Source organism: Apteryx rowi, unplaced genomic scaffold (genome assembly GCF_003343035.1).
Source record: "Apteryx rowi isolate R43461 unplaced genomic scaffold, aptRow1 scaffold_381, whole genome shotgun sequence".
Taxonomy (NCBI): Eukaryota; Metazoa; Chordata; class Aves; order Apterygiformes; family Apterygidae; genus Apteryx; species Apteryx rowi.
In genome coordinates this window covers 29450-44536 of record NW_020450319.1, presented here as the reverse complement: position 1 = coordinate 44536, position 15087 = coordinate 29450, and the positions used below count along the sequence as shown (strand labels likewise).

Genomic DNA, 15087 nt, shown 5'->3' with positions numbered 1-15087 from the left:
GGTGGGGGGCGAGGGGCCGGTTGCTACGGGCCCCGTCGCTCGCGCCCTTTGTTGTTCCGGGTCCTGGGCCGAGTCCCTGCGACAATAAACATCCCCCAGCGCCGCGGGCATAGACTCCGCGCCGGCTAGAGCGGCCGCCGGAAGTCTTGGCAGCGGGCGGGGAGGAAGGGGGCTGCGCTAGCAGCGCATTTCCGCTTTCGTCTGCGCCCCTTCTCTGGGAGGCGGGGCGGGCGCTCCCCAGGCCGAAGCGCCGCCCCGGGCGGTTAACGGGCGCCGCGACGGGCGGCCCCGGGCGGCCCCTCCTGGCCCGGGGGCGGTTACTGTGCCCTCCCGTCCCGGTCCCGTGTCCCCGCGCGGCTGCGGCCTGGTTTTCCGTCGGCGCTGGCCGAGCCCCGGGATCCCGAGTGCGGCGAGGTCCTGTGTTTGCGGGGCGTTTATCCGTTACTGCCTAACGGGCCTGGTCGTGGAAAGCCCTGGAGGAGCAGCGCTGTTTCAAAGTTCTCCAGAAAACGTCGGTAGAGGCCAGGCTGCAGGCCTCTTGTCTGGTTTTCTGCTCTCTGGTGCCAGCACTTGCACGGTGAAGTGGTTCTGTGGTTGTGTGCAAGGAGGGCTGGTCTTGGTAAGCTTTGGCAGCCCGTGTATATATGTGCTGTCAGTGCATCCACAGTCTTGGTTTTAGGGCCCACTGATGTGGGCCTGATCATATCCCTGTTGTTTGAGGTAGCTCCTTCTCAGACAAACTGGCAGGAGCAGCTTTGCAGATCAGATGGTGCAAACTCTGCTGTGGTGCCCTGTGTTTCTGTGAGGCTACTCACTCTCAGACCTCTAGTTTGTTGCTCAGGCCTCACTTGCTGCATTACTGCTGCCCACACACTCTGACCAGACCAAATTGTCAGTGCTAGTCTTGACACAGTTCAGTAACCTTTAGTTAGGACTCACTGCAACAACACGCTGCCACTACTGCTGTTACATGCATGCATGTAGCACTGCAACAGGATTCTGGTTGGTGCATTTTCTCATAAATGCTTTAAAGATTTTTCAATTTRAAGCAACATGGTTTAGTACCAGAGGGATGACAGTAATAAACTGTAGTATAATCCCATGGCGTGTGAACAGGTTACTGAACCCAAGCGAAACAAAGCTTTGAGCCAGTGGCCAAATATTCTTGAGGCTGCCCCTGAGGACTGTGTGGCCCTCAGCACTTTGCTGTGTTTTTAGTGTCAAAATGACTTTAAAGTGCTTCTTTGCAGTCTACTAGTATGCAGTTTATTTAATCATTGTAAAGTAGCACCTGGTGCATGCTTTGAGGAGAGACAGGAGGGGACATGAGGACACAATGAGGACAGCTGGGATGGCATTGGTTCTCTCTGTTCAGGGCAGTCCTCCAAATCTGGCATCGTCCCATCTGTGCTGTCTCCAGGGAATGGAGCCTGCAACAAACTCTTCTTGGCCATGTTTACATTTTCTTTTGGAAGAGCTGTTTGTTGTGCTTCAGCTGAGAATGCAGGAACAAGAGTGTGGGTGCATTGTGGCCAACTAGGGACCCAGCACCCAGAATGAAGAATGAAATGGAGTTGTCAGGTCAACTTTAGGTTTATAAAGGCACACCACTCGTTATGTAAAAGTTGTGTGTATATATATATCTCTACAGAGCAAAGTATTCATGGGCTTGACAGTTTTCTGCAGTTGAGATTCTGTAATTATGTTCTTTCCATTTGTGAAGTGATAGTAGAATAGCTTTAATTAGGGCAGAGAGAACAGCATGAAGCTTAATTTTGAAGGCTCTGTCTTTAGAATTGGGATGTTTTCCTCTGCTACATTAAATTTAATCCTTGAAATGCATTAGTAAGTTCGTGTATCAAGAATAATTATTTCAGATTCCTGCTTCAAATCAGCTAAGCACATATGAGTGACAGTATTGCTTTTTAATGTGGTTTTTACTTTTCTGTTAATAGGCTGGGCTCATACCAATGTGCAGCAGGGCTGCCACCCTGTGGCTTGTTACAGAACAGAACCATTTCACTTAGGTGGAGATGCTAAAATGAGGTTAGCTTTTGAAAACAAGAATTCTGAATTTAGAGCAATTGTTCCCACAGTTCACTAACCCTGCCCAGGATCTCCAGCAATTTTATGGAATGTATTAAGACTGTTTTAGTTCTTTATGATCTTCAGCCTAAAGGGTCTGAGGCATTGCAATTTGCACTGCTACTGCGGGGTAGATTGTTATGATATCTTCTCCTTGACAGTACTTTTGGGATGCTATATAGCTGTATCGCAAGAGATGCTGACTTTTGTTTTCAAGAGGGAAGGTTATCTTTTTCTGAATAGCATAGACAAGTTATGAAGAAAAGCTCTGTAAACTCTGGTTTTCCTTGAGCTCTGACTGGGCTGCTCTTTTTTAGCATAATCATAAATACATACATAAATTTGGCACAAAATGTCTCCTAGCAAATATACATCCATTGAACATCTCCACAAACCTGCTCTTACTTTTTCAGGAAATAACTTTTTCTAGCACATGTTCCAGAGAAATGCATAATCACCACTGGACACTAGGAAAATATTTTTTTAATGATGAAGAAACAAACCCTTACCATTTCAAGTTTTCGGCTGCTTTGTCTACTGAGGTTTCCTCGTTTGGACTAGGACATGTTTTCAAGATTGCGTCTCCGAATATATGTTTGCAAATATGCATACACATGCAAATAATTATCACATTAATATGGAATGCAAATGGGGTTATTGGGCAGCTATCTAATTTTGTATGTAAGTTCAACAGTTGTGCATGTGATTTTATTTCACATCTATACAGTTACAAAGCTCATCATTAACTTTAAATGTCGCCAGTGCTCCCAAGCTCTGTAAGAGTAATCCCAGGCTATGTCACCATTACCTGACTGAACTTATGTTCTCCCCCTCCTGGTCTCCATCCCTCCTTGCAACTCTCTAAGTTGGCTCCACGGCTTCCTCCGCCAGCGTGAAGTTAGTGCTTTCCCATCTGCAGGAACTGTGTCCTCATTTTCCTCTTTCTATTGCATATTCTGTCTTCTCAGATGCTACACTGAAATCAGACAGGGAAGGCATGGATACCGTGTCTGACTTTGTCCCTGCCTTGTTGTGTGATTTTGAACCATTTCATCCTTTGTTTCTCAATCTGTTGTTCAGAAAGTAAAGAGGAGATGGGGGGAGGGACTGCTTATTGTGCTTGAACATTCTGCGGAATCGAATCCTGGCCTGCTCGGGACCTTCAGTATTTATGTAGTAAAAATAAGGATTTGAACTTTAAATAGATTGAACTTTAGGACACTGCATATATTTTTGTGTTACAATTCCAGCAATGAGAGTGAATGAAGATGCAGTTTCGTGATGCAGTTATTCAGATCTAACCACAACCTTCTGTCAGAAAAATCACTCATCTTACTGAAACAAATGCTTGATTATCTGGATTTTTTTGTTTTTGCAGGGTTCATTTTCAATCAGATAAGCTTGCCATAAAATCTCAAGATCCAGTGTAAAGTAGGCTGTGGGAAAATGTAGGCAGGGAGAAGAGAACCAAACAGCCCCTTGAGGCAGCCTGCAGTGAAGGCTGGATTAAGAGTATTGTACAACTGCATTTTACATACTGTGGGCTCTGTGTGGAAGAGTGATATATTTTATAATATTTTATATTTGAAGAAAAGGCACCTAGGAGCAGTCCATATCCTGGAAATTCCATAGAAATGAACTTTGGCAGAATGATCATCAGCAACGTGCATATGATATTGCAGATTATTTATGAAAAATCTCCCACAAATTGGCAGCCAGCAGGGAACAAGCTTAAACCTGTGGCAAGAGATCATTCAGGGAGGGAATCCTTCGCTCCAGGGCTTAGTTTATCAGGTGAAATTATAAAGTTAAGTGAGTCTTCTCACATTTCTCTCATGATATGGTGGATGTTCAGTATGATAACTCATGCCAGCAGTGTACTCTATTACGTTGTTACCTCTCTGGCATTAGTAGCACTAAAACCACATCCACAGTATTCAGACTTTGAGCAAGTTTCTGTTTAATTTTATAATATACCTATAATTTTGTAACATAAATATATATAAAATATTATACTACATAAATAAATGTATTTATGATATAAACATATGAAGAAAATGGCAGCAAAGTACCCTCAAAAGAAAAGGCAGATGATCAGGATGAGGTTTTTCTTTAGTAAACTTTACAATGATTTAATACATATTCATAGTTTCAGCTTCTAAAACTGAATGGTACTTACGACCTATGCATACTAACCTCTGTTGGCGATATTAAACATGGAGAAAATAGTGGAATCGGAAGGCAGCACACTATTGCCCAGGGTTATGTCCTGTGAGACTCTGGATGTCTCGTAGGAGATACAGAGTGTCCCCCTTCAGCTGTTGGAAGAGTGTGGCCTATCCTATGGGCTTTTACACACAGAGTTTCTTTCTGTATTCCTCAGCATCTGTATTTATATTGTTGGTTTATGAGGATCTTGGATGGTGATGAATTTTCTTTGCAAGGAGATGGCAACATACAGTTCCCCGTAGTCATACTCCACAGAAAACACAAAAACATTATCTAGAGTATGATTGCACTTCTGTGAGGGTTAGCAATGTCAGCAGCCCAAATACAGAAGGCTTTTGGGTGTTTCTGACCCAGCTTAGAGCATTATTTTGTATAGGTAGTGCTTAAAGCACCTTCCTGGTCCTATATGTTGATTACCAAAATGTTCTTAAGCTCCAGAGGCAAAATGGGGTGAGGAGGCTGGGGTGACCAAGGTACTACAGATGTTGGTGAGCAGGAAGAAGAGCATGGAGAAAAGTTTACAGAAAGATATTAACTTTGGCTCCTCAACAGTGTCACTTCCTCCGCTATGTATAGCTATATCCAAAGTGATCTGGGAATATCAACCTCAGCAAACCCTGCTGCCCTACCACAGCCGAAACATGTTAAGCATGCTCAGAGAGCACCTAATGGCTGTCTCAAGCCATTTTGTGGACTTAGGTAACGATATATCTAAATTCTAGATTTTGGTCAGGCTTAGGCATGAGGTAAGAATGTTGCTGCTTGACGATGTCAAGAAAGAGTTACTTCAAGGGCTTGTGTCAAACTTTGGCACCAAAAAACTCGCAACTCAGATGAAGTACTGCAGAGCTTAGTAGCCTCTAGGGTTGAGCAACAAATGAACAGGGGTTTTCAAAGTCATAATTTTGGACATAGTGGCTTAAATTTTGTTTAAATCTCATGTTATGTCTTTTCTTGAATTTGGCCTCTTGCCTCTAGAGACCTCTAAATAAATATATTAGGTACCAGACACACATAGCAAAGAGAGTCCCCACTAAGAATTTCTGGCCCATAAAAGAAGACAGCAGGTTGATCAAGAAAAAAAGTTAGAAGAGCATGAGGCTGTGGTGAGACACCAGGTACCTTTATCACTTTAGCTTCTAAGGCTACAGCTGTGCTGGTAAATAAAACAAGGACAGGCTATGTTGCCTATTTTGGATGCTGCCCAATTGTTATAGCATGGTCCTTGGCGTGCTTTTGGCCTGTACTAACTAATTTTCTCCCAGACAGTGTCCAAGCATGATTTGGGAAGTCTGTGTGCCAGGGACAGTTCTCGCCCTGTGTTGACAGTGGAATAAAATTTAGGTATGTGTGGATGTAAGCCCTGCCACACCACTGGCCTTCAGGACCAGAGAATGGTCCATAGCCTGTTTCACTTGCTAGTGTAGATACAGTCTGAGAGAGAGGACTCTTTCATAAGCCTTCCCCATTCCTATCTTTATCTTGATTTCAAAGAGCAGAAGTACCTTGTGATTTTAAAGTGCCTAGGAGAACAGCTTATAAGTTTGTGCACCAGAAGAGCTGTCCTCTATTCCTAAGTCTACGCTAAGCCTACGTGTGACTGTGAGACAATTACTTGTCTTTTCTATGCCTCATTTTTTTCCCATCTGTAAAATGATAGTGGCCTCCTATAGAAGAACGTTTGGTCATGAGGTGATGACACGTGCTCCAAGTTAACTGCCATCTCCTGTTTAATTTCTGCATTGACTGCTGCCAGCAGTATAAAAGGCCTATGTAAGAACAAAACAGCATGTTATCATTGAGGAAAGACTGTTCCCTCTCTGGTCAACTTGGCCATCAAAAAACATCACAAGAAACAGGATGCTGGAACATCTGTCACTTGGACTGCTTGTCACACATGATGGTCTTTGCCTCATATTTGACAGGGGAGGGATGTGCAGTTGCAGCAATCTGGGAAGCCATCCAGTGGAACAGTTATCTGTGTAAGTGCATCCCTGGGAACGTTTGTTGCCTGTGCCCGCTCCTCCTCCTCTGCTGCTGCAGCGCGGGATTTCGCAGATGTTCCTCCCAGAGAAGGCAGCTGCAGCTCTCAGACTCCCTTTTTCCTTCTCCCCGGTGGTCTGACTCCACCCGGCTGTGATGGAGCTGCTGATAGTTCCTCCCATCCCTGTCCTTTCCTTTTACAAGGACTGAGCAGTAGTAACCAGAGGAAGAGAGATTATTCTGTGCCTCTCTTTCCCCTTTCCTCTTTTCTCCTGTCTGTGTAGCTGTATAGAGGCTCTTCCTGGAGCAAATTTGCTCTCTCCCTTTTTTTCCCTAGTGTTCCTGGTCCCTGTTTCTTAAACAGCATGTAAACAAAACTGAGAAAAAACTTGAGTGTATAGATAATCCATATTTACAGTTGAATATGGTCTTAGATACAGTTTACATAGCAGTGTGGGATGTAAATAAGGGTTGGGTTTTTTTCTCTTTGCTTAGGGAAAAATTGCCTCTTAGATCTTAAAGTGAGGGAAGGATTTGCATTGTTTTTCATTCTCCTGCTTTTGTTGTGATTTTTTTTTTCTTTGCAAGGAGGTTTGGATCTTTCCATTCCTCATTTAAGGACCATGCAGCTTTACACATGCATGCGTTTAGGCTTGAAAATGCATTTAATCTGTTTACAAGTTAGAGTTTAAGGGCAAAACTCTAAGGCAACAGAATACGTCATCTCAGGACTGCTGTCATCCTAGGGTATGTCCACGCCACAGTCTGGAAATGCAGTGACTGCATGGCTAGACCTATTCAAAGTCACTTTTATGTAGCTAGGTCAGATACACTAGGATCTGAAATGGACTTAAAAAAAAAAAAAAAATCAGTTACTTGCAGAACTTTGCTGGTCTTGGAGTCTGCCAGCAGCAGTCCTTGCAAAGCAATGAGCCACAAGCAAAGAATGCTTGTTTCCTATCCCTTCTGGAGTATAAGTTTTAGGTCAGACCTGTGACATCCTCTCAGGGGTGACAGAAGTTCACCAAGCCACAACACACCAGTAGCTTCGCAGCACTAGGGACAAGGATACCATTATTAGCGGTTGTGTCACTTCCCCTCCATAATGCACTCTGGACTACAGAGCATAGAGCAATGCACAGATGAGTAGTGAGCATAAAGTTGTATTTACCCTGTGGGTCTCGATTTGGCAAACAGCCTTACTTTGGGAGTAGTCAGTGCTATACAGGCTAGCAATGAATTGGGACAATTTGAATCACTGGATGCTAGGAGAAATTCTGTATTTAGATTTTTCTATGCAGGTATATACATAGAAATTATAGGATCTTCTGTGGTTTTCTGCCACAAATATATGTCTTTTTTTCCCTTTCTTCATTGAAATTTCTTTTGAAAACCTGTCTCTTCTGTGAGACTATGAGTGATAATCTACATTCAGCAATGCAGACAGAAATAAGAAATACCATGTACTTTTATCAATTTATACCCTCAGATGAGAGTTTTGTTCTCAGATAGACTGCTTATTACTTGCAGTTAGCTATTGTCTTTTGCGTTATTTTTACTACAAATAGTAATGAATAATAATGACAATGGGGTCTCAGGAAAGATTCTTTTTGGAAAATACATGTGATTCATTTACAGGGAAATATATTTTTCCGGGCAGACCCAACTGTGGGGTTACCAATACAAATGCTTCAAACAAACCTGAATTTGTATTCATGTCATTACAGCCAGGATTCAAACCAGCTCTCCTACAGAAGAAGACGCACAGATTTTGTATGACTTTTAACAACCACAGTGTGTTGGCGATTTCAGCCTACATACTAGGAGGCACGTAAAAGAATAAGCTATCTAGTGTATGTACTCCTTCTGCACCTTGCAACTTGGGGAGCATGAACATCATCTCAGCCTAGCTGCTCCAGTCAGTGCCAGACAGCAAGGGACTGTACAGATGTCTGCAAAGTGGCTTTCTTGCCACTGCAGTGTTTCAGACTGGCAGATTTCCATCACATTGAAAGGATAAGATAAGCCTAAAACTTATTTTCTGTAAGGAATGGAAAAAAATGCTTGCTCTTGAAGATTTTATGAACTGTGAAAATCGCTGCTAGTCAGTATAATGTGAGCTCCAGACCCAGAAGCTTAAGTTCTGATTGCAGCTGGGTGAATAAGTGATTTTTCTAGTCACTAGCTGAACCAAAAAATGGGTGTCAAGAATTGGGTGGAACTGATTTTCCTGCCAAAACAAAATAATAATAATAATAATAATAAATCATATGGGGCTAAACTATTTTTAGAAGTTCTTATCTTAAAACACATAGGTCCATAAGTAGTACTGTCTGATTTTCTATGAACTTCTGTCTTGTGATTGAAGCAGTGTTTGAAGCTTCACCTACAATTGGCACTTTCTGTTGTGGATTCTCTGGTATCTAATAAGGGTTGAGTTCATGTTGCAACGTTTCCTTTAGCTGGAGAATTTAAAAGATTTTTCTCTTCTCTATTTGACTGCCTATTTTCAAAAAAATTGTAGCAATTTAGTTTTCTTTGAGAGCTCTGTCAAATTCAACTGAAACCAGGCAATGAGTTCAAACATTATTAGAAGGGGATATATAAACTCACACAGCTGCACATGCATCCATGTAGGTACAGAAAGCTAAATCAGGTCACCTTTGTTTCTACATGGAAAAAAGGCTATAAGTAATTATATTTCAGTAAATATTAAAATGTATCACTTGGTACAAAAAAGCAAGCAAGCAAGCAAAATATTTTATTTAAAAAACAGCGACATCAATATTTAAACTTGTTCCCCTTTTCCCCCCCATAGCAGATTTGTGAGTTCCTTTCAAAATCATCAATTGCTGCAATCAAACTAAACATGCATTTTTTCTTTGCAATTATTTTTCTGCAAAATTCACTCAGCACCTGGGAAGAATGATTTAACTCATTGTTCTCTTCAGATATTGAGTAGGACTCTTAATTCATCTAAAAAACTTAAGCCCTTGAAGCCAACTACCAATACACTGGGACATGCCCTTACACAAATTTTAGTGAAAGTTAGTGGGCTTAGTGTACACAAACCACATAAATGCCTTTGAAAAATATGTTTATGGTCTTCAAAATGGATTTAAAGCCATTAATTGTTTTGCAGTCCAAGTAAGCCATTGCTTACCTTTTTGTTTATTGCATGTTGCTTGTTTTTTGTTTGTTGCTATTTGCCTTTTTGTTTGTTGCTGAACTGTTTTTCAGAGGAAATGAATGAGCAAGGTGAAGGATGCTTGAGGAATATTTTATTCCCAAAGAGGCTTGCAATGCTAGAAAAAGTGAATAGTAGTAAGAGAAATAATTGTGCCGCCTCTTACCGTTCCACTTACAGTGCAGCTTTTTGTACATGGTTACAGCTGTGTTCCTCACATTTCATGGGGGACAACTGCATTTCTCCCTTCTCTTTCTCCATGCTGCATTTCAGGGGGCAAATGAACAGTGAATATGGCTGGACCAAGAGGGTGGGAAGGAATGCTGAGTGCAGTTAGGAAGCATTGCAAAGAAGCATGTGTGAAAAAATTTAGAATTTAACCCTTAATTTTAAGCACATCCCAGATTTCCATCAACTTCCACTTTCTAGAAGACCAACAGCACCTTGCATTGGGTCTTGGACAGGCATTAGTTAGTATGGATTTAAGTGGGGATTTCGAATGGTTAAATTCAAAGGTTAATTTCAGTTCTATGGTAAAATTCAGTAGTTAAAACATTATATATGTGTTTGCTGTATCAGTCATTTGCACTGAGTTTAATGTCAGGGGGCTCTATTCTGTCTCCCTTTAAAAGAACAGAAATTCTCACTGAATTTGCTAATTCCTATGGCAAAGAGATCAACCCTCTGAACTGTGCTTACCAAGGCAGAGTTGCTCACCTTTTCAGCAAGAGCTATGGATATTCAAGGGATGCCTAGGTGATGTGTTCGGTAGTAAGTCAAATCCTTGTGTGTTTGTGTCTGTGTGTGTGACTGCATGTGTCATTTGGCACAGCCCACTCAAGATGGTGAAATTGCATACGGTTACACCAGGCAAGGAGGTTTGCTTTTAGTTGTGCAGGATGAGATAAAGCTGTGAAAAAAGTGAAATTAAACAGCTCTCCCATTCAAAACCATCAAGACGGTACAACAGGCCCTGGCCCTTTCCATAACGAGGTCCGTGATGTTTGCACAACTCTCTCAGCTCAGTTAGTAGCTTTAATTAAACGTAGCCTATGCATGAACCCGAGTGGTGAATTTGGGTTGCCTGGAGGACGAACTACATCTCCCAATTAACTCGGGGTGGGGKGGGGTGGGGGGGAAGGTTATGAAAAGAAATATAATCCAGCCTGCACTGGTGCCCGGGGCGGTTCAGCACCCGCCTGTGCGAGACACCCGCGGGGGCTGCAGCCCCCAGGGAAGGTCCCCGACTCGCGTCGTGCCGGCAGAGGTTGCGCCCCGTTTCCGCGGCCGGGGGCGGARGACCTGCCCCGGGTGCCGGGCGCGCTCCCCCCGCCCGGCGCGGCTCCCGGGGGCCCCCGACACCTCGTCCCGCCCCGCCGGTGCCCGGCGGCCCCTCGGCCCGGGCGCGCTTCCCCTTTCCCGCGGGCAGCGCCGGGGCCGCCGCCAGGGATCCCGGCGGTGCCTGTTTTCTGCCAGAAAGTACCCAGGTATCCAACGGAACCGAGGGATGATATTGAAAGAGCAAGTGAAGCGGAAATTTAAAGCCCCTCTGCTAATAATAACAGTATAAATAACCGAAGACATCTTGTAAACAGTGCGGTCATAACCCTGAAACATTAAACAGCTCGGTGGGATCTGGCGCATCAGCTGCCTACGGCCTCTGCCGGTGCAGGGAAAGAGCCCTGCACTCCTGTTTATCTCAGCCTAATCTCCCACAGACGCTCTGATCGATAGAGGGGAGATGTTTAAATTAAAAATTCTCGGCACCGTGAACCGGGGCCAGAGGGGGATCCTCCGTCTGACTGCACTTCATCAATAAGTGACTCGCTGGGAGCCGGCCGCCCGGCGAGGCCGGCGGGACGGGGCTTCCCCTCGGCCCGGCGCGGGCTTTGGCCCCGCTCGCCGCGGCACCGGGCGGCTCCGGGCCGGCCGGGCTCGGCGCTGCCGCTGCCGCCGCCGCCGGGCGCCCCGCAGCAGCGCGCAGGCCGCGCCCGCGGGCGTTCGGCTTCAGACCACGTTGGAAACGTTAAAGTCCGCGACTTTGCACTTCTGGGGTTATTTTCTGCCTGAATAACGAAAAAAGCAGCCAGCCTCATAGCCGCTGGTCGGTGTTGTTCCTAAGGCCCCTCTCCTGTCGTTACTCGCCCCTTTCCGCTCTGCTCTGACCCCCGAAACTCCCTCCGGGGATTTGGTCCAAATCTTCTACAGTAAGAAAATAACCTCCCCCGCGGCCCGGGCTCCAAGAGGTGGGTTTGCCCTGCATCGCTCTATGCTACCGCGGTCGCTTGCAGAGAGTCGGAGGCGCGGTCCTTCCCCCACTGAAACGAGAGTTGGAAACGAAAATTACACTGCTCTGTGTTCAATGGAAAGGAAGATTTATTCACAGAAATAGAGCAAAACCTGTTCGAAGAAAATATATCTATATATCTTTAGGGTGAATTACTTCATAGAGATGACTGTCAAAGTCAGTTATTCTAGGCATCTACATATTTCACAAGTCTCAGACAAAAGATACACGAGTGGTAGGTTTTGTTTGAACTCTGTCTTTTCTCTATTAGCGCTTGAACCAGCAAGGCTGTTGTTGCAGGACACTCGACTGTACACACATTTAATAAAGTTAAATATAGTCGGGATCTCTCGGGGTGGAGTCTTTGCTAATGTACATTTGGTCTCCTCCTTGCCGGGAGAGGGGCTCTCCCCGCCGCTCTGCCCGGGGCCCGGGGGCAGAAGCGGGGCCGGTGCGTGTCTCTGCCCGCGCCCGCCGCCCACCCTCACCGGCCACGCGGGGACGGTGGTCTCGGGTGCCGCCGTGGGCTCAGGATGCTGTCGGGCCGCACAAGCGGTTTGTGTTCACCACTTCTTTCAGGTCACTCTCGGGTTTGCCGGCTACCATAAAAGGCCAAGTCTGTAGCCAGGAAAAGACACGGGTGGGAAGGGGGTTAAAAAAATATGTAAAAATGCACATTGCAATGGTTATTTCGCTTGAGGGTCCATCCCAGACGTGCCCCGGGGAATGTAGCCCGGCATGCACTGGCTCAGCACGTCTGTGGCAGCCCTAAAAGGGGCTCGGGCCGGCGGAGTTACCGCTGGGTCCTGCGACGGCCCTTTTGTCTTTCGACCGGCAGCTAACGCGGCTTCGCCGCCCGGCCGCCTTCGTCTCTCCCCCGGCGGTTATACGAGTCCGTGGAGTGATGAATCCTATTTTATTCGTTCCAGAAGCAAGGCTGCGCCGGGTATTTTAAACAAACGCCAGCGCTTCGCCCCGCACACAGGGAGCAGAGAGCCGCCCGGCGGAGCCGAAGCCGCCCCGGCCCTTTCTCCCCAACCCGGGAAGGGCAGCGCGACGCCCCGCCGCGCACTCCCTGCGGGTTTTGCYGTTACCGGGGCTGGGGAGCTTTTTAATTTCGTTTCTTTCCGACGAGAGCCGTGCCATCCCCTGCCGAGGGCCGCGGCGCTGGTGGGCTGCTCGCGCCGAGGAGCCGCCCGGCCCGCGGCGCCGGGGCGCAGCGCTCGCTCGCTGCGGGGCAGCTCGGCACCCCAGCATCCAAAGCAGCCCTCTCCCCCCGCCCCCCCCGCCAACCCCCTCCTGGCCTCCCACGGCTTGAGAGGCAAGATTTTGTGTGCCTGTGTGTGGAGGGGGGAGTATTTGGTTTGGGGGGGGTGGTTGTTGTTGTTGTTGTTGTTGTTGTTCTGAGGATTTTGTTTTTTAGCCAAAGACATCTCCCAAGCCCTTATCAGATGACACAGCGGGTAATATACTTTCCCCCAGAGTCCAGAGCGTTTGAAAAGCAGCTCAAAAGGCAGAGCTGAATCGCAGTGAAATGTCTCCAAATCTCTGCAATCCGTTTATCAGGCGCAGTCCGCACATGCGGTCAATGTAAATGCTATATGTTTAAGAGGAGCCCAGGTGGATCTCACCCGGCCGCGGTTTGCATCAGTTGCACGTATTTTTAGAACTGGAAAATTGGGTGTTTCTGGCGGCCGGGGACAGCGGGGGGGGACCCTGGGCTGCCCGGGAGAACTTTCTGTGGCTGGTCGCAGCTGAAGGAGTGACTGCCATGCAGCCCTGGGAGGCTTTGCGGAGTGTGCCTGGGGCAGATACCCCTCTTTAGGAGTCCAGGTCATTGTTTATTTCTCCTCTGCGACTTTACATGTGTAGGAGAAACATCCTGGACACAGCAAATCAGAGCAAATGAGAGCAGAGCCCCAAGAGCTCTGTTTCTAAAAATCTGGGGCTTGTGAATTACTATGGCAGGACACCAGGATAAGAAGGGGGAGGTGGAGAACAAATCCCTTAGTTTGGTTCCTTCCTAAAACGCACCTTTCTCTACCTAAATTCCCATACTTACCCACCTGAAGATAGAAATCTTCCTCTGAGCCATCAACCTGCTGAGGTTTCTGAGGTATTTCTGGCACAGTAAAGCTTTTCCCTGAGTATCTGTGGCCCGCATGGCTCCTGCACCCCTGCCCTGGAAAGGATTGCAAGGAGTAGCAAATGGGGCCAGGACGCTCAGCTCATGGGGCACAGGGAGGGAGGGCAGCTGGAAGTCTGTCCCCTCACAGAGTAACTCTTTGCCACCCCACAGGCTGGCACCAGWCTCGCTGTGAGAAGTACAGTGAAGGTTTGTCTCCCCGCACACACCCCATGTCAGCTCCTCGCCCAGCTCTCCCCATACATACACACACAAAGTGCCTGGCCCCGGCGGGCCGCGACTTACCAGGTTGACTGGGTGGATGTAGCCATTCTCATACTTGTCATTGGCCAGGATCTGTCTCAGGTGAGCAATGTAGCTGGAGGCCAACCTCAAGGTGTCCAGTTTGGAAAGCTTGGTGTCTGGGGGCACCCAGGGCAGGGTGGTCTTAAGCCTGGAGAAGGCTTTGCTAAGGACCCTCATCCTCGCCCTCTCCCTGGCGTTGGCAGCATTTCTCTGGACCTGCTTTCCCTCCTGGCTCACTCCATTTAAAGGGCTCTTCTTGGGGGGAGCTTTTTTCCTCTTGCCCGAGGCCCCTCTCCCCTTCTGAGGGGAGCCATTCTCGCCATTGGATCCCTCCTCGTTGCTCTCGTTGGAAGCCCCAAACTCTTTGTTAGTATCCATTTTCAGGCCATCGCACTCCAGCATCTCCACCTCCTGCAGATCTTCCACATCACTGAGGGACCCAGTGGACATGGTCTGGAAGATGCCAAAGGACCAGCGGAAAAGGGGGGGGGGAAGGGAAGGGCAGCTCCTTGAACCTACTTCAAGGCGGTGGAGGAGAGAAGGGGCGCCAGTATTTTCCTCCCCTTCCCTCCCCCCCTTAGCACTAAGGCACAATACCAGTCCAGAGAGGATCCCCGCCCTCCCGCCCCCCAATCCCGCTTTGCCCGTGTTTGAGGGAGGGAGGGAGTGTGTGAGAGAGAGCGAGTGAGAGAGAGAGGGAGAGAGAGAGAAAGCTGAGGAATTTAGTGAGGACACTAGTAATTTATCTGGGGGATAAGAGAGGCGGATCCAGCCCAGGGGAGGGGCCCTGCCTGCTGAGCACACCACATCCCCAATCACAGACCTTTGCACAGGACAAGGAATGAGGTATCCCAGCAAATGTTTGCAGAGAGCTCAAAACTGGGA

At 47.0% G+C, this 15087-nt stretch overlaps 1 protein-coding gene and 1 long non-coding RNA gene across 2 annotated transcripts; one reads left to right on the top strand and one right to left on the bottom strand.

Moving 5' to 3' along the window:
• The first annotated feature begins 324 nt into the window (after positions 1-324).
• LOC112970148 lies at positions 325-8527 on the top strand. Its single transcript, XR_003254905.1, has 3 exons — positions 325-619; positions 6240-6296; positions 8025-8527. It is a non-coding gene; the product is annotated as an uncharacterized LOC112970148 (long non-coding RNA).
• Positions 8528-11717: 3190 nt separating this feature from the next.
• TCF21 (transcription factor 21) lies at positions 11718-14811 on the bottom strand. The gene is made up of 2 exons (XM_026074236.1): positions 14203-14811; positions 11718-12389 (listed from the first exon to the last, which is right to left on the bottom strand). The coding sequence occupies exons 1-2, from the start codon at positions 14650-14652 to the stop codon at positions 12300-12302; spliced, it is 540 nt and encodes a 179-aa protein (XP_025930021.1). The 5' UTR covers positions 14653-14811; the 3' UTR covers positions 11718-12299.
• Positions 14812-15087: the final 276 nt, after the last annotated feature.